The 25,124-nt window shown below is 42.2% G+C and overlaps 1 protein-coding gene across 4 annotated transcripts in view; it reads left to right on the top strand.

Annotated features, from left to right (window-relative positions):
* The window catches only part of nf2a (NF2, moesin-ezrin-radixin like (MERLIN) tumor suppressor a), a 56,796-nt gene that overhangs the window by 19,804 nt on the left and 11,868 nt on the right, over positions 1–25,124 (top strand). For 3 of the 4 annotated variants that reach the window (XM_061672758.1, XM_061672757.1, XM_061672756.1), the window contains 9 exons: positions 3,836–3,904; positions 3,991–4,073; positions 11,359–11,434; positions 12,366–12,500; positions 15,018–15,092; positions 15,368–15,481; positions 16,047–16,169; positions 18,779–18,996; positions 23,959–24,061. In XM_061672758.1, the coding sequence (XP_061528742.1) occupies positions 3,836–3,904; positions 3,991–4,073; positions 11,359–11,434; positions 12,366–12,500; positions 15,018–15,092; positions 15,368–15,481; positions 16,047–16,169; positions 18,779–18,996; positions 23,959–24,061 (996 nt within the window). The remainder of the gene's footprint in view (positions 1–3,835; positions 3,905–3,990; positions 4,074–11,358; positions 11,435–12,365; positions 12,501–15,017; positions 15,093–15,367; positions 15,482–16,046; positions 16,170–18,778; positions 18,997–23,958; positions 24,062–25,124) is intronic. The other variant, XM_061672759.1, reaches the window with a different exon arrangement.

The following is a 25,124-nucleotide window of genomic DNA, read 5'->3' as shown; positions in this document are numbered from 1 at the left end:
TATGAGGACATTCACAAAATGAATTAAACTCGTATCTCAAGGCACCACTGTAATGTCAGACATTACATGGTTTTTTTTTTTTGCTTGGGAGGGTTGTTAAAAAATATATAATGTAAGACATATTCTTAATCTGCAATAAAACAGTCACTGTCAAGTGATGATTTTTTTTTCCTTTTTGAGGGCGATAAGTGTGGGTTTGTTTTTGTTTTTTATTTGGGATAAAAGGATGGCTAAGATAAGCTCTGCTTTCTCTAGCTCCATTTTATCTATTTCCATTTCAAACAGGTTGTTTTTTGTTCTGTTTGTTTCTGTGATATTTTATTACGTTGTTGGTTGCTACTAGTCTTGTTGGACCTCAGTGCGGCTTTTTATACGGTAGATGATAATATACTGCTGAACAGGTTAGAAACGTGGGTAGGACTAAATGGAACAGTCCTTAAATGGTTCAGGCCTTACCTGGAGGAAAGGAGTTATTTTGTAACCATTGGAAGTGTTCAATCTCATCGAATGGCAATGACCTATGGGGTCCCTCAAGGGTCAGTTCTTGGACCCCTCCGGTTCAGCCTGTATATGCTACCCTCGGGTCAAATTCTTCAGAACTTTAATTTTGACTATCATAGCTATACAAATGACACACAGTTATATCTAGCAGTGTCGCCAGATGACTACAGTTCAATTGAAGTGTTGTGTCACTGTCTAAAACAAATAAATATCTGATGAGCTAACATTTTCTTCAATTAAACCACAACAAAATTGAGATAATTGTTTTTGGCAATAAAGAAAAGAGGATTGCTGTTAGTAAATACCTGGAGTCACTCTCTTTAAAAACCAAAGACAAAGTCCGAAACCTTGGTGTTCTGATAGATTCCGACCTGACTTTCAACAGTCATATCAAATCAATGAGTAAAACTGCCTTCTACCATCTGAAGAACATATCCAGAGTGAAGGCTTGCATGTGCCAAGCAGACCAGGAGAAGCTCATCCATGCTTTTATTTTAAGTAGACTTGACTATTGTAATGGTCTTCTGACTGGACTCCCCAAAAAGAGGGTTAAACAGCTGCAGCTCATTTAGAATGCTGCAGCTTGGGTTCTGACCAGAACAAAGAGGTCAGAGCATATTACTCCAACCCTAAAGTCTTTACACTGGCTTCCAGTCAGCTTTAGAATAGATTTTAAAGTTCTGCTAGTGGTCTATAAATCACTAAACGGTTTAGGTCCTGAATACATGAATGAAATGCTAATGCAATATATACCCAGTAGGGCTCTGAGATCGACAGACTCAAGTCAAATAGTGGAGCACAGAGTCCAAAGCAAACACGGTGAAGCAGCATTTAGCTATTACACTGCATACAAATGGAATAAGTTGCCAACAGAAGTGACGTCAGCCCCAACTGTGCATGTTTTTAAGTCCATGTTAAAAACTCTTCTTTTTCCCCCCATGCTTTTTAGAGCATTTCCACTTTTAAATGATATTTCTTGCACTGTACGTTGTTTTAAGTGTATTTTTTCTCTTTGTTTTAAATGTTTATAAACTTTTTTTGTTTGTTTTTTTGGTTTATTTTTTTTCTTTGTTTTTAAATGCTTTTAATCATGTAAAGCCAATTGAGTAACCTTGTGTCTGAAATGCGCTATATAAATAAATGTGCGTTGCTTTGCTTTGCTTACGATGATAATTGGTGAGGGCAATGGCTGCAGTTTATCTGTCAATGTGAAATAATATTTAAAAAAGGACCACATTACTGCTAATTGTCATCCCTTTGCCTCTTTGACCCTTGGGCGTTAAACCGCCTGAGAACCGCCGACTATGTAAATCTCATCCCTTAGCTTTAAAGAGCTTGAATATGATGATAAAGGACAGATATGATGATCTTTTCACAGCCACATGACACTTAAAACGTTTCACATTTTAGTACGCAGGAGGGAGGGTGATAATTTGAAAGGCATAACTAATGTGTGTGGCTACCTAAAGGGGCTGTGATAGAAATCTTAAAATTAAGAGGAAGAGTTTGATTTAGCTCTGAACCATCTTGTCGATTCGACTGGATCTCATCCAACTTTGTGAACAGTGAAAAAACTGAAATCCTACTCATAGGTACCAAGTCCACGCAAAGCAGAATTGACAGTTTTTCCATTATACTTGATAATTTCCCTGTTTACACCTCCCTTCCAAGCACACATAATCACACAGTATCACCTGGTCTATGTACTTTCACTTTACGAAACATCAATCCCCTCTGTCCATCCCTCAACCTCCACACTGCTGCTGTCCTTGTTCATAGTCATGTCACTTCCCTCCTGGATTATTGCAATGCTCCTGTTTGGTCTCCCCCACAAGTCACTGCAAAAACTACAGCTTCTCCAGAACTCTGCCGCCCATATTATCACAAGGACCCCCTCCACTCACCACATCACTCCCGCTCTGCAACATCTCAACTGACTCCCTGTCATCCATTATAAAACACCGAGCTGCATCTTCAAGGCCATCAATAACCCCGCCCTGCCATATCTTGCCGACCCCCTTCACCTTGCCATACCCTCCCGCTCTCTCAGATCTTTGTCCTCCATCCACTTCACCGTCCCTTCTGCCCGTCTGTCCACCGTGGAGGACAGAGGCTTCAGCCACTCTGCCCCCCATCTTTGGAACTCACTAACACCGGACCTTCGAAACACATCCTACTCATTAACCCTCTTCAAATCGAAACTCAAGACAAACCTATTCTGGACTGCCTATTCTGGACGACCGATTCACATTAACATTTTCCAAATCATTTGCCATTTTTTATTTTTATGTTGAATGTTTTGTTATTTTTATTGTATTGCTTGATTTCTTTCAACTATGTTTGTACGGTGACCTTGAGTGGCATGAAAGGCACCTTTAAATAAAATGAAATATTATTATTATTATTATTATCACCGGTATTATTGTAACTCAGGTGATAGTTTCCTTCAAGCGACAGGCAAAATTGCTGTTTCGACTCACCTGTACAACGTCTAAGCAGCCCTCTGCAAAATCCCTTTATTCCAAACTTGGCCACTTCTTTTCATTCTGTTTCTGAATTTGCCACTCACATGGTCTAAATTTACAATTTTACATGGACACATTTTTTTTTTATGTTTGGCTGCCTAAATAGGCTATGGTAGGAATCTTAAAAGGAAGTAACAGGAAGATAGTTTGGTGCAAAGGTGATCATTATTACACACTGGCAGCAATAATCTGATTGGCAGGTGGTAAAGATGCCTTCAAGCAAGAGGTAAATTATTGGTTTCACAGTCCGTCTACTCTCCCGTCTCAGTAGTCCTCCACGAAATCAATTTATTCCTTACTTGGGCCACTCATATTTTCATTCTCCGGATGCATTTTCCACCCACATGATTTGAATTCACAATGCATTCCAGACTGGGGCCACACATTTTCATTTCCTGCCTGCATTTGCCAAACGTGGTTAAAATTCACAGTTTTTCTTAGGGAAAATACATATTTGTTGTGAGCAGATGTCTAAATGGTCTTTGGCAGGAATTTTGAAGAGAGTTTGGTCTAGCTTTGAACCAGATTGCACACTGGACAATGATAATCCGAAAGTCATAACTCAGATGGTTGACAGCAAGAGGAAAGTTACTGGTTTGACATCAATCCAGACTAGGGCCACTCATTTCTGTTCTGTGGCTTTTTTGCCATCCATATGGTTTTAGTCCATCATCGAATCTGGAGTACAACATTGTGAAATGCTCCTGTTCAACCGTAGCCCGTTTAATCACATGATCTGATGGCTGGCTAATGACTTAATTGTGACACATTAGACAAAAATGAACAATTTTAACCACATTATTTTACAGTATGGCGACTACAACCCCAACGTTCACAAGCCTGGCTTTTTGGCTCAGGAAGAGCTACTGCCTAAAAGGGTGAGTGGTTGGCTACTGTCTGCATCACTTGTGACTGACACAACATTAGCTCTGATAGCTATAGTATTTTCACCCATGCATTGCAGGTGATTAACTTATACCAGATGACGGCAGAAATGTGGGAGGAGAGGATCGCAGTGTGTTATGCTGAACACAGGGGTCGGACGAGGTAGGGGTGCTCACATGCTTCTTTTCCTTTTGGTTTGTCCTGTTAGGGGTCGCCACAGCGTGTCATCCTTTTCCATGTAAGCCTATCTCCTGCATTCTCCTCTCGAACACCAACTGCCCTCATGTCTTCCCTCACGACATCCATCAACCTTCTCTTTGGTCTTCCTCTAGCTCTCTTGCCTGGCAGCTCCATCCTCATCGTCCTTCTATCAATATAGTTACTCTCTGTCCTCTGGACGTGTCCAAACCATTGAAGTCAGCTCTCTCTAACTTTGTCTCCAAAACATCGAACATTGGCTGTCCCTCTGATAAGCTCATTTCTAACCTGGTCACTCCCAGAAAGAACCTCAACATCTTCATTTCCGCCACATCCAGCTCTGTTTCCTGTTGTCTCTCCAGTGCCACTGTCTCTAAACCGTACATCATGGCTGGCCTCACCACTGTTTTATAAACGTTGCCCTTCATCCTAGCAGAGACTCTTCTGTCACATAACACACCTGACACCTTCCTCCACCCGTTCCAACCTGTGTGGACCTGTTTCTTCACTTCTTTACCACACTCACCATTGCTCTGGACGGTTGACCCTACAGCCTAACTCTTCCCCCTCCACCTCTCTCATTCATGCACATATATTCTGTTTTACTTCGGCTAATCTTCATTCCTCTCCTCTCAGAATTTCTCGTTCACCTCTAAGTCACATCCTACCTGTGGGGCATAGCTACGAATCACATTATACTGTACTTAACACCCTCAATTTCAAGTTTCAGCCTCATCACGCGTTCTGATACTATTTTCACCTCCAAGACATTCATAGCTAACTCTTCCTTTAAAATAACCCCTACTCCATTTCTCTTCCCATCTACACCATGGTAAAATAATTTAAACCCTGCCCCTAAACTTCTAGCCTTAGTGCCTTTTCATCTGCTCTCCTGGACATACAATATATCAACCTTTCTCCTAATCATCATGTCAACCAACGCCCAAGCTTTTCTTGTCATAGTCCCAACATTCAAAGTTCCCACATTCAGTTCTAGGCTCTGTGCTTTCTCTTGCTGCCTACTCACATGCATGACAGTGAAATCACCAGCATGCTTAAAATTAAGGATGGGTATGAAAAATCAATATGATAACTTGCCTAAATAGGTTGAGTTAAAAATCTTAGTCATAACTGTTTTGGTCACATTTGGCAGTAAGCCAGGTATTGGAGATTTAAAATGAAAAATCTCATTTAACATATGGCTGCCTAAACAGGCTGTGGTGAAAAGTCCATTTAAACATGTTTTGATGCCTAAAAAGGATGCAAATGCGATACAGATGTACAAAGAAAGTAACACGTAAGCGAGTTAAGGCAGAATAATACAAAAGTAACAGGAAGGGAGAGATTTTGTGCAGATCTCAGTCAGGTTGCACATTTGGCAGCAATTCAAATTCAACACACAACATCCAATTTAACGTGCGGCCGCCTAAACAGTTCTGGTGTTTAGACAGAATCAGGTCCACATTGCGGCCTCAATTGGGTGTCGTAGAAATTGAAGAATATAGTAATGGGTAGAGAGTTATTGCACGTGATTCAGATTGTACTGTATATTTGACATAAATTCAAATTGAACATCCAGAGTCCAATTTAAAATCTGTGCTTGCCTAAATGGACTGTGGGTAGTGTTCTACAAATAAAGTAAGAAGAAGACGGTTGGTGTAGAATCGAAAAAGAAAATAACAAGAACAGTTGGTGCAACAGTAGAAATCTAAAAACCCAATAAGAGGAAGAGAGTTTGTGGGGTGGCACGGTGGACGACTGGTTAGCACATCTTCCTCACAGTTCTGAGGGCCGGGGTTCAAATCCCAGCCCCGCCTGTGTGGAGTTTGCATGTTCTCCCCGTGCCTGTGTGGGTTTTCTCCGGGTACTCCGTTTTTTTTCCCACATCCCAAAAACATGTGGCAGGTTGATTGAAAAGTCTAAATTGCCCATAGGTGTGAATGTGAGTGCAAATGGTTGATTGTTTATCTGTGCCCTGTGATTGGCTGGCGACCAGATCAGGGTGTACCTCCCCTCTCGCCCGAAGTTTGCTGGGATACTATAGGCTCCAGCACACCCGCGAACCATGTGAGGATAAGTGGTACAGAAAATGGATGGATGGAGTTTGTGGTCGGATGTGATGTAGATTGCCGAGTTGGAAACAATTCAGATCAAACATGCAAAATTCTATTTGTGGCTACCTAAACCGGCTGTGGTGGAATCTAAAAACAAAGTAACAGGAAGAGAGTTGTTGCACATGTGATCCAGATTGTATAATTGACAGCGATTCACATTGAACATGCATATTCCAATTTAACAGCTCTGCCTGCCTAAATGGCCTGCAGTAAAAGTCTAAAAACGAAATAACGGAAAGAGAGTTTGATGTTGATGTGATCCAGAATGCACTTTTAGCAGCAATTTACATTCAACAAACAAATTTAATGCGTTTGGCCGCCTTACTGGGCTGTGGAAGAAAGCCAAAAATAAAGTATCAGACAGAAAGTTAGTTCCACATCTTATCCAGATTGCACATTGGGATGCGATTCAGCTCCAACATTCATTGATTCATTCATCTTCCGTTCCGCTTATCCTCACTAGGGTCACGGGCGTGCCGTAGCCTATCCCGCCTATCTTCGGGCGAGAGGCGGGTTACACCGTGAAACTGGTCGCCAGCCAATCGCAGGGCACATATAAACAAACAACCATTTGCACTCACATTCACACCTACGGGCAATTTAGACTCTTCAATTAACCTACCCTGCATGTTTTTGGGATGTGGGAGGAAACAGGAGTACCCGGAGAAAACCCACACAGGCACAGGGAGAACATGCAACCTCCACATAGGCGGGGCCGGATTTGAACTCCGGTCCTCAGAACTGTGAGGCAGATGTGCTAACCAGTCGTTCACCGTGCCGCCCAGCTCCAACATGCAAAATCCAATTTAATTTGTGTACCTGCCTCAGTGGGCAACGGTAGAAATCTTAAAACCAAGTAACAGGAAGAGAGTGTGGTGGAGGGTCATCCAGAATGGCACCAATTGGAATTGAACTTTAAAAAAACCAACTTATCGTGCTTAACGGGCTGCGGACGAAAAGCCAAAAACGAAGTAACGGAAAGAGCGTTGTGGTAAATCTGATCTAGATTGCACATTGCACAAATCAAATTTAACGTGCGACTGCCTAAACGGACTCCAGTAGAAATCTATAATATATAATCTAAGTAACAGAAAGAGAGGTTACCCTCAGATGTGGTCCAGATGCTTTGTTTTGTTTATTTTTTTTCTTGCGGCCAGTGTTGTCTTTTCTTGTTTATTTTTCTCTCTCCTCTCCTTTTTCTTTTCTGTCAATCGCCTATCAAACCTTGTTCTGTCCAACAAAATTTTTAAATATCCATCAAAATACAAAGAACCACAGTGAATTAACTTGAAAAATAAATTTTAAAGCACAGGGCCTTTTTCCAGATGGCCTGCGGCGGAACCTTCCAGCTAAAGCAATAATGATGTAGATTGTGGTTATAATAGAAAAACAGTTGAATAGCTTCCACCAAAGTCAGGCGACAGAATGAATGAAAGCGTTGTTGAAATAAGCAGTGTATAAAGGGTAGGAAGAGGCGGAGGTGCGGGCGAGTGGTTTTGCGTTCGGATGGGCAGGCGAGTCCATTCTGGCCACAGTCATAAATGAGTCACTTGCACTGATCGATCAGCTTTTCAAAGGCGGTGGAGGGAAGAGACTCTCCATTCTCGACTTCAGTATACTATTGAATTGCTTGCAAAGACATTCACAAAAGGGAGATGATTGCCCACAAGTCGAACGCAATCCCCCACCGGAACGAGTGTGTTTGCGTGTGCTCGTGTGTTTGTGTGTGTGCGCGCGCAGGCTTGCTTGTGCGTGTTTGTGTGTGTGTACACTTCAAGGCTGGCATCAGCAGGGAACCAATACTGAGCTGATGATCTGAATAAAATCACATTTTTGCGATTAAAACTGTTTTAATATTACAAGGTTAAGGTCAAAATGTAATGAGCAAAAAAATATTTTAACAAGTGATTATTGATGAAAAATCTACAAGACTAAAATTTTTTTAGAATCAAATATTCTCGTAGATTACTACTTTTCTCAAGTTTTTAAAATAGCCTTTTTTCCTTAAAATATTTTTTTTCATATAAAAAAAGCATTTTTATTCTCAAAAGAATTATTTTTTTTCTCATTTTTTTTTCTTTAAAAAAGTTAATTTAAAAAGAACATGTATATTATATAAAGGCTATTTTTCAAATGAAATGTTTACTTTTTTCTCGATTAAGTGGAATTTATGTTTTGTAAGATTACTACTTTTTTCACAAAACTAATCTTGAGAAATACATTGTTTGACATATTTAAAAAAAAACTTTATTATCATCAGGGTAGCACTTTTTTTTCGAGAAAAATCATGTTATTTTCTTAGCATTATGTCAGAGATATGACGTACTTCTCTTTCTAATTTTTGGCAGAGATTACTACTTTCTGTTTTTTTAAATAATGCAACTCCCCCCCAAACTTTACTTTTTATTTATTTTTTTCCCCCCCAAAAAATCTTTTTTTTTTAATCAAACAAATGCGGCTATTGTTGTCAGATTGTTTAGGGTAGCTCATCCAAATGAGAATACTTGCATATGTAGGAGAGGTACTGTGTTACTGTGTTGCTCAGTACTGACACTTGCTCTCTCTGAAAAAAAATTATTACAGACAAGTAAACCTTTCAAGTTAATGTATTATGTTATATTTTAATCTCTGGGCTAGTTATGTTATAACTTTATTTTCTAAGGAGCTATTTATTCATAAAACATACTGTGTTGCTACGAATGTGCCACAGAAAATGGGTGATTTCTCCATCAGATACATTAGTTTTTTTTTAATTACTATTTTTGCATTTTGGTAATTTCAGTAATTTTTTTAGAAAAAGGCAAGGAATTTTCAATAAAAAAATATATATGTATGAATATATATATATATATATATATATATATATATATATATATTCATTCATTTTCCGTACCGCTTATCCTCACTCGGGTCGCGGGCGTGCTGCAGCCTATCCCAGCTATCTTCGGGCGAGAACTGGTCGCCAGCCAATTGCAGGGCACATAGAAACAAACAACAATTAACACTCACAGTCCCACTTAAGGAGAATTTAGAATCTTCAATTAACCTACCTAGCATGTTTTTGGGATGTGGGAGGAAACCGGAGTACCCGGAGAAATCCCACGCAGGCACGGGGAGAACATGCAAACTCCACACAGGGGAGGCCAGGATTTGAACTGTAAGGTGGACGTGTAAGGCCGACTTGGTAATCATTCGGCCACGGTGCCGCTATGTGTGTGTGTGTGTGTGTGTGTGTGTGTGTGTGTTTTTTTCGATACAAAAAATAAATGTTCTTGCTTTTTTTTTTAGAATGAATTTTGTTGAAATTACCAACATTTGAAAATACTATTATTTAAAAAAAAAAAAAAAAAAAAAAAAATGTATCTGACAGAGAAATCACCCATCTTCTGTGGTACATTCTTAGCAACAGATTATATTTTACAAATAAATAGGTCCTTTAGAAAATAAAAGTTATACCATAACTAGACCAGCAGCCGTGAGAGCATTCTCTATATTCCTGGCATTCTCAGTTGTCACTGGTAAAGTTACAGGTACAGGTGTCAAAAGCTTAATTTAGTTAGGTAGTTCAATTCAAAAAATGAAACTCATATTATAGAGATGCACTACACACACAGAGTGAAATAATTCCTGATATTTTTCATGTATATGTATAATTTTGGGCGGCACGGTGGCCGACTGGTTAGAGCGTCAGCCTCACAGTTCTGAGGTGCGGGGTTCAATCCCCGTCCCCGCCTGTGTGCAGTTTGCATGTTCTCCCCGTGCCTGCGTGGGTTTTCTCCGGGCACTCCGGTTTCCTCCCACATCCCAAAACCATGCATTAATTGGAGACTCTAAATTGCCCGTAGGTGTGACTGTGAGTGTAAATGGTTGTTTGTTTGTATGTGCCCTGCGATTGGCTGGCAACCAGTTCAGGGTGTACCCCGCCTCCTGCCCGATGACAGCTGGGATAGGCTCCAGCACGCCCGCGACCCTAGTGAGGAGAAGCGGCTCAGAAAATGGATGGATGGATGTATAATTTTGACGATTATAGCTCATAGCAAACGAAAACCCCAAATGCACCATCTCTACAAACTAGAATATAAACATAACAAACAATCAAGAAACAAAGAAAATGATTTTTAATGTAGAAAAAGGGCAGTTTGGCAATTAGGCATTTGCCCTTTGAAAAGTGCTTTCCCACGTGTTTAATGAATTTTTATAATGTATCAGTACTGAAATAAATTGACTTTTCTACCAAATTCTGATTTACTGAGATATACCTGTACAGGTACCTGCGACCTCCACAGTTTCTGTCAGACCTTTGGTGAAATCATCAGTAGTAACTGTCGAGGAGGCGTGTCTGCGTTCCACCAACAAGAATTGTGTGACACTTGCAACATACCGTTGTACTTTTGTCTATGGCACGTATTCCATCTGGGACATACTTAACACTAAAACCAAAGTAGTTCCAAACGCCAGCTTTGAAGGTCACTGGAGGATTTTCTATATCAGGACGGTCTATGAAACTAGCCATGTTGCAACACCTGTCTGTGGTCGAGGGGACCCACGGGAGACGTTCTCTCGAGGGTTGAAGTGTCCGGTCGCCATCTATATCGCAGCCGAAAACATACATGCACCACACGTGTTCTCACTCTGAGCAGCGCACCTTAGCATGATGCGTGTACACTCACTCACATTCACATACACGCACATACACATACACACAGACACACACTGAGCTCCCTTTCAAATACACGTCCAGCAATATCCGCAACACTGTACCAGAATCAGTATAGCATGTTCGAGAGATGCGTACACGACGGGCGGCCAAGTAAACAACAGCAGCTATTCCTGGAAGTACGGGTATCAGTCTGTTTCTGTTGATTGCGCCAGTAAATAACAGTGGCCAATTGTGGAATTAACTGACTTTGTCCGTTGCAAGGGGACATTTTGAGTTCCAACCGGACGCTACGATTCTGTCAAAGTCTGTTGTTTTTTTCCCCACCCAAATTTACTTAGTAAAAATACTCGATTTTTTTTCTCAAACAAATGCCACTATTCTTGTACAATTTATGATTTTAGTCTAATGGTACAATTTTGTGTGTGTATCTCGGGAAAGGAACCCGGACTGATCTCCTTTTTCCTTCTCCTCTCAGGGAGGAAGCCGAGATGGAATATCTGAAGATTGCTCAGGACCTGGACATGTACGGCGTCAATTACTTCTTAATCCGGGTGAGCGTCTCTCTCGTGCTTCGTCTCTTGCTGCTTTCAATTCATTTTTCCCACCTGGTGCTAAATGATGCAGTAAATTTGTCGCCTCCTTGGAGTCGAAAACAAGCCGACGACGCCACCCCCTCGGCCTTGATCGATGTGTTCTCTAAAAGGTCGGGACATTTTCAAATGCCATCGAGGAGTTGTGTAATCCGCCGTAGCGTTTAATCCGGCATAAAGATGCTCCTCGTCAAACTGCCGAAGGAGGATGGATGGCTGCCGCTTCATTCTCATAATTTTGAGGGAAATAAATATGATTAACATTTCTTGTAAGGTTGCTAACAATTTTGTCAGATAAAATAAAACTTTATTGTAAAAAGTGTAGTTTAGAAAAAACAAGTTCCACTTTATTTTCCTTAGATAACTTTTATTATAAGGTTACTGCTGTTACGTGAGGTTACTGCTTTTTAGACCGACAAAATGACGTCACAATTGTTTTCTCCCAAAAAAACATTTGACTTTTTTTTCATAAGCTGACTATGCTCATTAAAGTCAGACATTTTTTGTAAGAACGAATAAGGCTAATTTTAAAGATGTAGTTTTCTGGAGAAAAAAAACACAACAGCAACATGATTTCCATAAGATACATTTTAATTGATAAAATAAGACTTTTTCTTGAATTTTACTGCATTTCCCCCCAGGAAAATATATGCCTTCATTAAAAAAATATTTGGAAAAGAAAAAACATTGTATATTTTCACTATTTTAAAGGGCAATTTGTGGTGAAAAAGTAGCAATCCATTTCCAGCTAGAATGTATGTTTGCAAGAAAAATAGTTCCATTCCTCCACAATTTTTTGGCCTTATTGTACGAAGTAGCCAGGACAGAAACACATGTAGTGCCCATTTCATGTTCAATGCTTAGTCGAAAAATGTAGATTTTTGTCTTTTAGAATAAAAAGGGAACAGATCTGCTTCTGGGCGTGGACGCTCTGGGCCTGCACATCTACGAGCCGGACAACAGGCTGACGCCCAAGTGCTCCTTTCCCTGGAACGAGATCCGCAACATCTCGTACAGTGACAAAGAGGTGCCCACGTCACTTCCATTTGTTTCCAAATACAGATATGAGTTGAATTTGTTCCGTGATCACACTTGTAACTCAAAACACGCCTTTTTCGATGAATCCTTCCCCAAGGTTCATAAATACTGAAATATCAGTATTTCTTAAGGCAAAGTTATATGGTTTGGTTTACGGATTTTCTTCCAAAAATACGACTTTATTCTTGTAAGATGGTTGAATTAATTTTTATAAAATACATATTTTCATATTATTACAACTATTTGATTCTCAAAAAGTATGATTATTCTCACAAAGTATCTACTTTGAAGAAGAAAATATTTTTTTCCTTCAAAATAAACTTCTAAAAAATTGTATCCTCCCGAAAAGAGATTTCTTGAAAAAAAACAAACTTGTTTCTAGCCATTAAATTGTTCAGAATCTGCTAAACTGCTGCTTGCAGTGAAGTTCACAGCCACCATCTATCACTCAGAACTCACATTTTTGCGTTTAGCATTCAGTAGGCAAATAAAAACAGGAGGCTCCACTTTTATGGCGTGAATGGTTCCAAACCGGTGGTCTTTTAATCGGGGGTTTGTGCCTGACTCCATTTCCAGCAAATTTCATTTCAAGTATGAAATGACTTTTTAGCAAAAGCTCAAAAGCAATAATCCCCACGAACAATATTTTTCCTCCCTGTGCGCTTTATTATAGAGTCAATTATGCAAGTGTGTACATGTGCTTTTACCGGCCATACGCACCGTCCAATTTGACTCCATACGGAATGGTATATTTTCACATTTATATTTTTTTCCCCAAGCATGATTTATTACAGTCCATCCATTTTCTGTACCACTTATCCTCACTAGGCGTGCTGCAGCCTAGCCCAGCTATCTTTGGGCAAGAGGCGAGGTATACCCTGAACTGGTCGCCAGCCAATTGCAGGGCACGTACAAACAAACAACCATTCACACTCACATTCACACCTACGGGCAATTTAGAGTCATCAATCAACCTACCACGCATGTTTTTGGGATGTGGGAGGAAACCGGAGTGCCCGGAGAAAACCCAGGAAAGGCACGGGGAGAACATGCAAACTCCACACAGGCGGGGCCGGGATTTGAACCCCGGTCCTCAGAACTGTGAGGCCCTGGGTTCAAATCCTCAGAGCTGTGAGGCAGATGTGCTAACCGGTTATCCTCTGTGGCACCATTATTTATTTTATCATAGAATGATGTGTATTTTTAGGTGAAAATAAAGCAATTTTAAGAGAGTAAAGCATCTTTTTGGAGTCACTAATGGTGTAGTGTTACATTCGCCTGACTTTGGCATGGGCGGCGTGGGTTCAGTTCCCACTCAGTGACAGTGTGAATGTAAGTGCAAATGGTTGTCCATGTCTATACGTGCCCTGCGACTGACTGGCGACCAGTCAAACAAGCAATGACTTTATTAGTATCTTTCTAAAAATGTGCACTTCAGTCTCATAAGATGAATACTTTTTTAATTATGCCTTTTTTGGGAAACAAACGTGACTTTATTCTTAAAAAAATATGACTAATGGCTAAGATAACTTTTTTTTTGAATGCTTAAGATTCTAATTTTGTTTCTCAATTTTTTATTATTGTTGTTCTTGTAAGATTACGCCTTTTTCATGATTTTTTTCCCTCTATGAAACAAGTACTTATTACATTGAAAACAAATCTTTTTTTCAGAAATAATTTTACTCTTTTCACTCTTTTAAACTTTACTCCTTAAAAAAGTAACTTTGAAAACACGCTTTTTCGACTGTTTTTCCTCCCCCAAAATATGATGTTGCTAAAAATGTTTTTTTTCCTTGAAAAAAATAATTCATTAATGTCTTAAAATGTGTAGTTTTTCCCTGTAAAAATGCAACTATTTATCGATAAAAATAGACCTTTTTTCTTAAACAAATGTGACTACACTAATCTCTCGCTTTATCACGGCTCACGCTTCGCAGTCCTGCTATATCGCAGATTTATTTTGTAATTGTTATTACAGTTGTTTCTTAATTTTTCATACTGTTTGTGCAGTGTTTTTGTGTTATCCGTTGCTCTTGTTCTCATCAATATGTGTAACATATGTGTTTGTATTGTTATAAAAGTGTGTTCAAGACTACAGAAATTTTAAGTGCTATAAATGCAATAAAAACATGCCTCGGGTGTATTTCTAAGTATTTCAGTATTTCGCGGATTTCAGTAATTGCAGCATGGTCTGGAACGTAACCAGAGCAATGAAGGAGGGATTACTGTACACTCGAAACATTACATGACATTTTAAAACAACTTTGAAAAAGATTACATTTCCAGTAACATTCCACTATGTCTCCACCCAAAATTTTCCCTACGAATATGACTTTTTTTTCTTGGAAAAAAATAAAAAAGATTTTTCTCATTTATTTTTTCTTTTTCCTGTAAAATTGCAACTTTTCCATAAAATAAAATATGACTATTGTAAAAAAGAAAAGAAGAAGACTTTTTTGATGTTATATTCTCTTCTTGTAAAACTAATGTTTTATTTTGCTTTTAGTTCACCATCAAACCTTTGGACAAGAAAGCCAATGTCTTCAAGTTCAACTCTTCACGGCTGAGAGTCAACAAATTGGTGAGTTGTGATGGCCAGTGCTCGGAAGTAACCAAGTATAAATACTTAGTTACTGTACTTATTGTAAATACATTTTCCAGGCATTCCTACTTTACTTGCGTATTCGTTTTTCTGGCCACTTTTTACTTTTACTCCCTACATTTTCAAACAGATATCTGTATCGTACTTTCGACTCCTTAGTTTGTCAAAATGGGCTTGTGCCTTTTTTTTCATCGTACTTAAGTAGAGTGTTGTTCATTGAACTTAAACATATTGATTGGGACTTTGCCCTGCAGATCCTCCAGCTGTGCATCGGCAGCCACGACTTGTTCATGCGCAGACGGCGCGTGGACTCCCTGGAGGTGCAGCAGATGAAGGCCCAGGCCAGAGAGGAGAAGGCCAGGAAGCAGGTGCTCACATTCACTTTTTCATATATCTTAAGTTAATCGAATACAGTGAACCACTGTCGTTTTTTTTTATGTGATTATTTTTAATGGGTTTTTACAGTAGGTGAGTCCGAAAGTGGAGTTGCGCTTTCAGTGTAGTACCGCGTTGTGCTTCAGCATAATTTCCATTAGCTTGTTCATGGCGTTTCGCATTGTATGTTAGCATTAATCTAGTGGACTATGTCGTTTGGTTAAACATTTTGGTGTTTAAATATACAATGTTTTATTCTCTTTTGCGTACGCTTCGTTTGTATGTGTGTTGCTGCTTCATGTGTGTTTAAGTAGAATATTTGTTTGAAGGTTTAGAATGACCATAACATTTATGCTAATTTTCACGAGCCATCTATGACTTTTGGCATTATTTGTTAGCATTTGGACTTTCGCTCGACGAAATATGGTTTGGTTGAAGGTTTTGTTTTTGAAAATCACATTGTTAGCCCAACTATGGCGTTTTACATTTTGTATTAGCATTAAGCTGGTAGACTTTTGTTTCATTGTGGCTTTGACTGCGCACACCCGGGCTGTCCAGGTGGAGAGGCAGCGTTTGCGCCAGGAGAAGCAGCGCCGGGAAGAAGCGGAACACGTCCGGGACGAGCTGGAGAGACGACTCATTCAGCTTCAAGACGAAGCGCACATGGCCAACGAGGCCTTGGTGGGTTCCAAACGGCTCTCTGTCCGTTCACGTACATGTAAAGATGTCTGTCTGTTTGCATGTAAACGAGAAAAAAGATTCTATCAAGCACATACGCATCAGGTCAAAGTCCTGTCTATTCAAATTGAATGCCAACAACTGTCTGTCTATTCACATAAACACATATTTAAAGGTCTGTCTGTTCATTCAGGACAGGATGAAATTTATTGCCCCAGAGGGAAATTTGTTTTGAATGCTACAACACTGGTGCATATGTTTACAATCGTTCATTAGTTCACATACTCACATGATTTAAACTTCCGTCTTTTCATTCACATAGACAAACTTTCTGGGTTTTTTTCACACATTGTCAACATCTGTCTGTTCATTCGCATTCACATAATTAAAACTAGGGCCCAACCGATTAATCGGCTGGCCAATTTTATTGGCCGATATAAGCCTTTTTCTATTTGACAATTTTGTATTATTATAAAAAAAAATTCTGATGTTTCTCTCTGTTGTAAAGTTAAGCAAACACGAAAAATCCATATTGGTCAGGCCCAAATCATAACATCAGTTTTCACAGTCACATACAGTACATGATGTAAACACCTTTCCATCCAGTCACATACACACATATTTGAATAAAGATCAGTCGATCCATTCACATGTACGCTTAGTGTCCATTCCGATACGTAATGCAAATGTCAGTCACGTCTTGTCTGTCCTTTCACAAACACGCCTAACGTCTGTCACATACACAAATTAATAAAAAATCTGTCTATCCGTTGACATAAAGGCAGGCAATATTACTCTCCGCAGTCTCCACTTTGCTGAACACTCTGTTTTCTTGGTGCCCTTAGTCCCCTCTCAGATAAAATGTGTCTGGGGCATTGTGTCTCATTCAACACGGCGTGTTTTTCACAGTTTTGCTCACTTAATGCCCTTAGTATCTTCTTGGATAAATTTTGTTCTGGGCCAACGTGTCTCCTTCCTGCTGTTGCGTTCAATGCAGCATGTTTTTCACAGGTTTGCTCAGATCCTGTGCCCTTAATCTCCATTCAGATAATATTTGTCTCTGGGCCCACGTGCCTCAGTCAATGCAGCGTGTTTTTCCTCTTTGTGCCCATAGTCTCCTCTCAGATCAAATGTGTTTCTTAGAAAACATGCCACATTCCGAGTGGTGTGTTTTACACAGTTTTCCTGGCTTTCCGTGCTCTTGGTCTCCTTTCAGTAAATATTGGGCCAACATGCCTCATTCAACGCAATGTTTTTCAAAGTTTTTGTTACTCTGTGTGCCCTTAGTCACCTCTCCGACAACATTGTCTGTGGGCCAACCTGTCTGGTTCCTGCTGGTGCATTCAACGTGACATGTTTTTCATAGTTTTGATCAATCTTTGTGTCCTTAGTCTCCTCTCAAATAAAAAATGTCTTCTCGGCGAACATGCCTCATTCAACATGGTGTGTTTTTCAGTTTTCCTCATTCACAGAGCCCTTCGTCTCCTCTTGAATAACATTTGCCTCTGGGCTAACTGGCCTCATTCAGTGTTCCGTGTTTTTCATAGTTTTGCTCACTCACAGTTCCGTTAGTCTCCACTCTGATAGAATTTTTTTTTGGGCCAGTGTGCCTGTTTCCTACCGGTGTGTTCAAAACAGTGTGTTTTTGTCTTAGTCTCCTCTTGGATGAATTTTGTCTTTGGGCCAAGGTGCCTCCTTCAAGGTGCAGTGTTTTTTACAATTTTGCTCACACTCTGTGACCTTATTCTCCTCTTGGATAAAATGTGTTTCAGGGTGAACGTGCCTTGTTCAATGCGCCTTTTTTCACAGTTTTGGTTACTCTTTGTACTCTTAAGTCTCCTTTCTGATAGAGTTTGTCTCTGGGGCAATGTGCCTGGTTCCTGTTAGTGCCTTCAACAAGGCGTGTTTTTCACAGTTTTGTTCACTCTCCGTGCCCCGAGTCTCCTCTCTGATCAAATTTGCCTCTGGGCCAACATGCCTCAATACCACTGGTGCGTTCAACGTGGCATTTGTCACAGTTTTTCTCCTGCTCTGTGTCCTTAGTCTCCTTTTGGATTAAATCTGTCTGTGCGTGAACGCGCCTCGTTCAACGCAGCGTTTGTCAGTGTTTTGGTTACTCTTTGTGTCCTTAGTCTCCTCTCAGATAACATTAGTCCCTGAGCAAACTTGTCTCGTTCCCACCATTTTCCGCACTGTCTGTGCCCTTAGTGTCCTTTGTGATGAAATATTGCTCTGGGCCAACGTGCCTGGTTCCTGCTGGTGCGTTCAATGTGACATGATTTTCATAGTTTTGGTCACTCTCTGTGCCCTTAGTCTCCTCTCAGATAAAATCTGTCCCTTTCATGACGTACCCTGATTTCGGTGGTGCATTCAACCCTATGTGTTTTTCCACAGTTTTGCTAACTCTGTGCCCTTAGTCTCCTCTCAGATAAAAATATGTCTCTGGGCCAATGTGCCTTGTTCAACGCTCCATGTTTTTCAGTTTTTCTCACTTTCTGTCCTTAGTCTCCTCCCTGATATTTTTTTTCTCTGGTCCACTGTGCCTGGTTCCTGCTGGTGCATTTGACGTGGTGTGTTGTCATAGTTGTGGTCACTCGGTGCATCCTCTCCAGTTGCGCTCGGAGCAGACGGCGGATCTTCTGGCAGAGAAGGCCCAGCTCGCGGAGGAGGAGGCCAAGCTGCTAGCCCAGAAGGCGGCTGAGGCGGAGACGGAGATGAAGCGCATCAAGGTGACGGCCATGCGGGGCCACGAGGAAAGGCGGCTCATGGAGCACAAAATGGTGGAGGCCGAGAGAATAGCCCTAAAGATGGCGAACGAGTCGGAACGCAGGTGACCGCTACGTGCTTCTTGGAGTGTCTGCCCTTTCACGTTCACGCATAATGCAATAACCACTGTGTCCATTCACATGCAGCACCTACAACGGGGCTGTCAAACTCATTTTTGTAGCGGGCCACATTCTTGATACAGATTCATCAAAACATGTATAATAGGGAACCAATATCATGCTAACTTCAAATTGATTCCACGGCCGGATGAAATTGCTGAGCTAGACATGTCTGCCCTACAGGATGCATTATGTAGTTTTCATCCATCCGTTTTCCGCACCTCTTATCCTCACTAGGGTCACGGCCGTGCTGGAGCCTATTCCAGCTAACTCCGGGCGAGAGGCAGGGTACACCCTCAACTGGTCGACAGCCAGTTGCAGGGCATATGCAGTTTTCAGTCTATCCATTTACAAACGCATGCACACACACTGACACACACGCACAATATGTAATTTTCAGTCTGTCCATTCACATATGCTCATGCACCCACGCACACAAAGAAAACAATATATCCAGTCACATATACAATATATGCAATTATCAGTCGGTCAATTCATGTACATACATCGTTTAAACCTCTGTTGAAAAGAAGGACAAAAAAACAAATTTTTATTTTATCGTGTGGGGGTGCGGCCGAGGTAATCCTCACGCTCGCTCTGCAACCAATTATTTTTCTTTTTTTTTTGTTCTGCTGCTCGCTGCTACAGGTCAGAGTGGCGACCTTTAATTTACGCTGCTTAATTGTATGAATTTACTCCGTGACTCCCCCTCCTTGAGCCGTCACCTTATCGTGGTGGGGGTTTTTTGTGTCCCAATGATCCTAGGAGCTCAGTTGTCTGGGGCTTTATGCCCCTGGCAGGGTCACCCATGGCAAACAAGTCCTAGGTGAGGAACCAGACAAAGCACGGCTCAATGACCCCTTATGATGACGACAAACAATGGTCTCAGGTTTCCCTTGCCAGGACGCGGGTCACCGGGGCCCCCATCTGGAGCCAGGCCTGGAGGTGGGGCTCGAAGGCGAGCGCCTGGTGGCCGACCCTGCACCCATGGGGCCCGGCCGGGCACAGCCCGAAAGGGTAACGTGGGTCCCCTTTCCCATGGGCTCACCACCTGTGGGAGGGGCCATAAGAGTCGGGTGCAGTGTGAGCTGGGCGGTGGTGTCAACTGATCACCACCTGGTGGTGAGTTGGCTCCGATGGTGGGGGAAGATGCCGGTCCGACGTGGCAGGCCCAAACGTATTGTGAGGGTCTGCTGGGAACGTCTGGCAGAATCCCCTGTCAGGAGGAATTTCAACTCCCACCTCCGACAGAACTTTGCTCATGTTCCGGGGGAGGCGGGGGACATCGAGTCCGAGTGGACCATGTTCCGCGCCTCCAGTGCTGAGGCGACCGACCGGAGCTGTGGCCGTAAGGTGGTCGGTGCCTTTCGTGGCGGCAATCCCTGAACCCGTTGGTGGACACCAACGGTGAGGGATGCCGTCAAGCTGAAGAAGGAGTCCTATCGGGCCTTTTTGGCCTGTGGGACTCCTGAGGCAGCTGATGGGTACCGGTTGGCCAAGCGGAATGCAGCTTTGGTGGTCGCTGAAGCAAAAACTTGGGCATGGGAGGAGTTCGGTGAGGCCATGGAGAAAGACTTCTGGACAGCTTCGAGGAAATTCTGGTCCACCATCCGGCGTCTCAGGAGGGGGAAGCAGTGCACCACCAACACTGTGTATAGTGGGGGTGGGGCGCTGCTGACCTCGTGTGAGGAGGTGGGGAGAATGCTTTGAAGACCTCCTCAATTCCACCGACACACAGCCGGGCTCGCCTATCTCTGTGGTTGAGGTCACCGAGGCGGTTAAAAAGCTCCTCGGTGGAAAGGCCCCGGGGGTGGATGAGATTTGCCCAGAGTTCCTCAAGGCTCTGGATGTTGTGGGGCTGTCCTGGTTGACACGCCTCTGGAACATCGCGTGGACATCGGGGACAGTGCCTCTGGATTGGCAGACTGGGGTGGTGGTGGTCCCCCTTTTTAAGAAGGGGGGCTGGAGGGTGTGTTCCAACTACAGGGGGATCACACTCCTCAGCCTCCCTGGTAAGGTCTATTCAGGGGTGCTGGAGAGGAGGGTCCGTCGGAAAGTTGAATCTCAGATTCAGGAGGAGCAGTGTGGTTTTCGTCCTGGCCGTGGAACAGTGGACCAGCTCTACACCCTCGGCAGGGTCCTCGAGGGTGCATGGGAGTTCGCCCAACCAGTCTACATGTGTTTTGTGGACTTGGAGAAGGTGTTCGACCGTGTCCCTCAGCGGGGTCCTGTGGGGGGTGCTTCGGGAGTATGGGGTACCGAACCCCCTGATACGGGCTGTTCGGTCCCTGCACGAACGGAGTCAGAGTTTGGTCCGCATATCCGGCAGTAAGTCGGACTCGTTTCCCGTGAGGGTTTGACTCGGCCAAGGCTGCTCTTTGTCACCGACTCTGTTCTGGACAGAATTTTAAGGGGCAGCCGAGGCGTAGAGGGAGTCCGATTTGGTGGCCTTAGTGTTGCATCTCTGCTTTTTGCAGATGATGTGGTTCTGTTGGCTTCATCAGGCCGTGATCTCCAACTCTCACTGGAGCAGTTCGCAGCTGAGTCTGAAGCGGCTGGGATGAGAATCAGCACCTCCAAATCTGAGACCATGGTCCTAAGTCGGAAAAGGGTGGCGTGCCCTCTCCAGGTCGGGGATGAGATCCTGCCCCAAGTGTAGGAGTTCAAGTATCTTGGGGTCTTGTTCACGAGTGAGGGAAGAATGGAACGGGAGCTCGACAGGCGGATCGGTGCAGCGTCTGCAGTGATGCGGACTTTGTATCGATCTGTTGTGGTAAAGAAGGAGCAAAGCCGATTCACCGGTCGATCTACGTTCCTACCCTCACCTATGGTCACGAGCTGTGGGCCGTGACCGAAAGAACAAGATCCCGGATCCAAGCAGCCGAAATGAGTTTCCTCTGCAGGGTATTTGGGCTCTCCCTTAGTGAGAGGGTGAGAAGCTCGGTCATCCGGGAGGATCTCAGAGTAGAGCTGCTGCTCCTCCATATCGAGAGGAGCCAGATGAGGTGGCTGGGGCATCTGATTCGGATGCCTCCCGGACGCTTCCCTGGTGAGGTGTTCCGGGCACGTCCCACTGGGACGAGACCCCGGGGACGACCCAGGACACGCTGGAGAAACTACGTCCTTCGGCTGGCCTGGGAACGCCTCGGGATCCCCCCGGAAAAGCTGGATGAAGTGGCTGGGGAGAGGGAAGTCTGGGCGTCCCTGCTAAAGCTACTGCCCCCACGACCCGACCTCGGATAAGAGGTAGAAAATGAATGGATGGATTGATGGACTGCGTGACTCGCTATCATCACATCATCTCTGCTACCTCATCGTGCTCCGCCAGGCTTGAAATGATTTTTCATTTTCGGCTTTAGACACACGCACGGTTTTCTTGCCATTCCATTCCCACACTGCGGTATATCTTCTTTCAAGTGTTGATGACGGTACTGTGACCATATCACTCCTCTTCACACTGTATCTGGCAATCATCTTTAATCGACCGCCATTAGCCACTGCCGGTTAATGCAATTTTTTGGGGAGGGCGACTACTCCACATGCAAGTGCCCACTCGAGGGCCCCACACAAGAATGGATGGATGGTAATTACTGTACGTTGGGACCAGAGGTGGGTAGTAACGTGCTACATTTACTCCGTTACATTTACTAATTTTTGATAAACTGTACTTGTCAGAGTAGTTTTAATGCACCGTACTTTTTACTTTTACTTAAGTATTTACTGTATGTGAAGAAGGATCGATACTTACAATGATTGACATGCTTTTATTTTTACTACTACTTTTATTTATCCATTCTTCCTTGTGTGTGTCTATTTTTAGACTCCATCTTCGACTTCCCCATAGGGCGCCTGTCGCCCCAATCTAACATGATCACTAATGTCATTTGACTCCAATTCACCCATCAGACGACACAAGGCAGTCATATGACCGTGCCTTCACGAACCAATCAAAATGACTAACTTTGTGGGAAAAAAACAGCCGCGCGAGTGTGTTTACTTTACAGACTCCAAAAAACAACAACTTTGCCAAGCAGCTCTTAAATTGTGACTGCCAAAACTTGGATATTTCAGCCCACTTCTAACTTGAGAAAACACCTTGCGGTAAGTTGCAGATGTTTCTATTGTTGTTTTGGCAGTGGATATGGTAACATTAGCCCTATCCTATGGTGTCACATACGCACACACAATTACTAAGTCTGTTTAGCAAACAGCTTCTTCATTAAGTCATTTAACTGAATAAAGCAAATAAAGTTTCTGTCGAGCCCAATGCATGTGTTTTTGGGCAGTTAAAAATTTAAATGGTGGCAGGTGTGTGTCGACTCCCTTGTATCATTATTTTTTTATTTTATTTGATGTTCATGGTTAGATTTTTAAAAAAAATATTAATTTAAAAAAAAAATCAGAAGTTACTCACAAATTACTCTTTACTTGAGTAGTTTTTTCATTGAGTACTTTCTTACTCTTACTCAAGTAAATATTTGGATGACTACTTTTTACTTTTACTTTGAGTCCTATTATTCTAAAGTAACAGTACTACAGCATATTTACGATACAATATTTGGCTACTCTACCCACCTCTGGTTGAGACAAGCTGAAAGGTCATAAAGAGAACAACATTAGTGTTTTATGTGTGCCTTTAAGGGGCGTGGCCTCAAAACTTGACTGGTGACTGCGTGTGGGCATAAGGGTGTGAGTTGTGGTCTACAGCAGCTTCTTGTGAATGTTTCCATTTGGTATTTGCGTGTTTTTCCTGTTCAATAAACGGCTGAAAGTGCATTGGCCACTGTGGCTCTCCTTGCCTAACTGCGAAGGCATTAGAGTACTTTTTTTTCCCACATCACTTGTGGGGCAGTGTATTTGAGTCCATCTTGTGACTCGTTTTTTTTTTTTTTTTTTTTTTTGAGCAGGGCCAAGGAGGCGGAGCAGTTGAAGCAGGATCTGCTGGAAGCCAGGCAGTCTGAGCACAGGGCCAAGCACAAGCTCCTGGAAATTACAAGCAGAGTGTCCACGGTAATGCGCTTATCTACAATGTTAAGATGCTAATGTTGCACTAGCGGTCTACGCCATCACTTAGTAAAATTAAAGTCCTTTGTTTACAAACAGTTGGTCAATACCGGATAATAAATATTAAACTTTGTCACTCAGTGAAATCAACCACGAATGTAATGTCAACACTAGGGTCCGATTTAATCGGCCGATATTAGCACTTTTCAAATCGTCAAAAATTGGCAGATTTTTTCCGGATTTTCTTTCTTTTTTTCCCTCTCTCAGACATTACAACACAAGACAGATATAATGACATTCAAACAAGCATTCCCCCCAAAAAATGCAAAAAGATGCCCGATTCTTCTCTCTTTTGTAATGTTAAACAATTACTAGATGACAAAGTATTGTAAAACAGCCAAATGTTCTGCCTGTAAATGATATCTTTATTGTTGTAAGCCTTAAGGGACCAAAACACAACGGTTATCGGAATTTTACTCTGCCAAATATTGGCCTCATAAAATCCATATCGGTAGTGTTTTACACACATACTGTAACAGAAAACACATACTGTAAGGCACTCGACTTTTTTGTTCACAAGTTACCTAGCCAGTCGACAGCTAGATATAGAAGCTAATGTAGCAGTCTACCGAATAGTAATCAAAGTCCAGTTGGTGGATGAGTGAATGTGAGTGAACATTGAGTCGCTAATTATCATTGTAACACAATGAAATCTACCTACTCTACCTTTTGTACACAAGTGACCTAGCCAGTCAACTGTTTACAAACAATTGGTCAATACCAGTAGGTAAACATTCCATCACTAATTAACATGGTAACACAATGAAATCTCCCGCTAATGTAAGGTAAACACAGACATGAAACACTCTACTCTTTTGTTCACAAGTGACCTAGCCAGTCGACGGCTATCTGTAGAAGCTAACGTAGCAGTCTACGTTATAGTAATTATAATCGTTTGTTTGTATACAGTTGGTCAATAACAAGGAGTAAACAATGAATCAGTAATTGACATTGTCACCTAACAAACTCAGCCTCTCATGTAGTTTAAATTCAGACATAAAGTATAAAC

Source organism: Phycodurus eques, chromosome 3 (genome assembly GCF_024500275.1).
Source record: "Phycodurus eques isolate BA_2022a chromosome 3, UOR_Pequ_1.1, whole genome shotgun sequence".
Taxonomy (NCBI): domain Eukaryota; kingdom Metazoa; phylum Chordata; class Actinopteri; order Syngnathiformes; family Syngnathidae; genus Phycodurus; species Phycodurus eques.
This window is presented reverse-complemented; position numbering and strand designations above follow the sequence as displayed.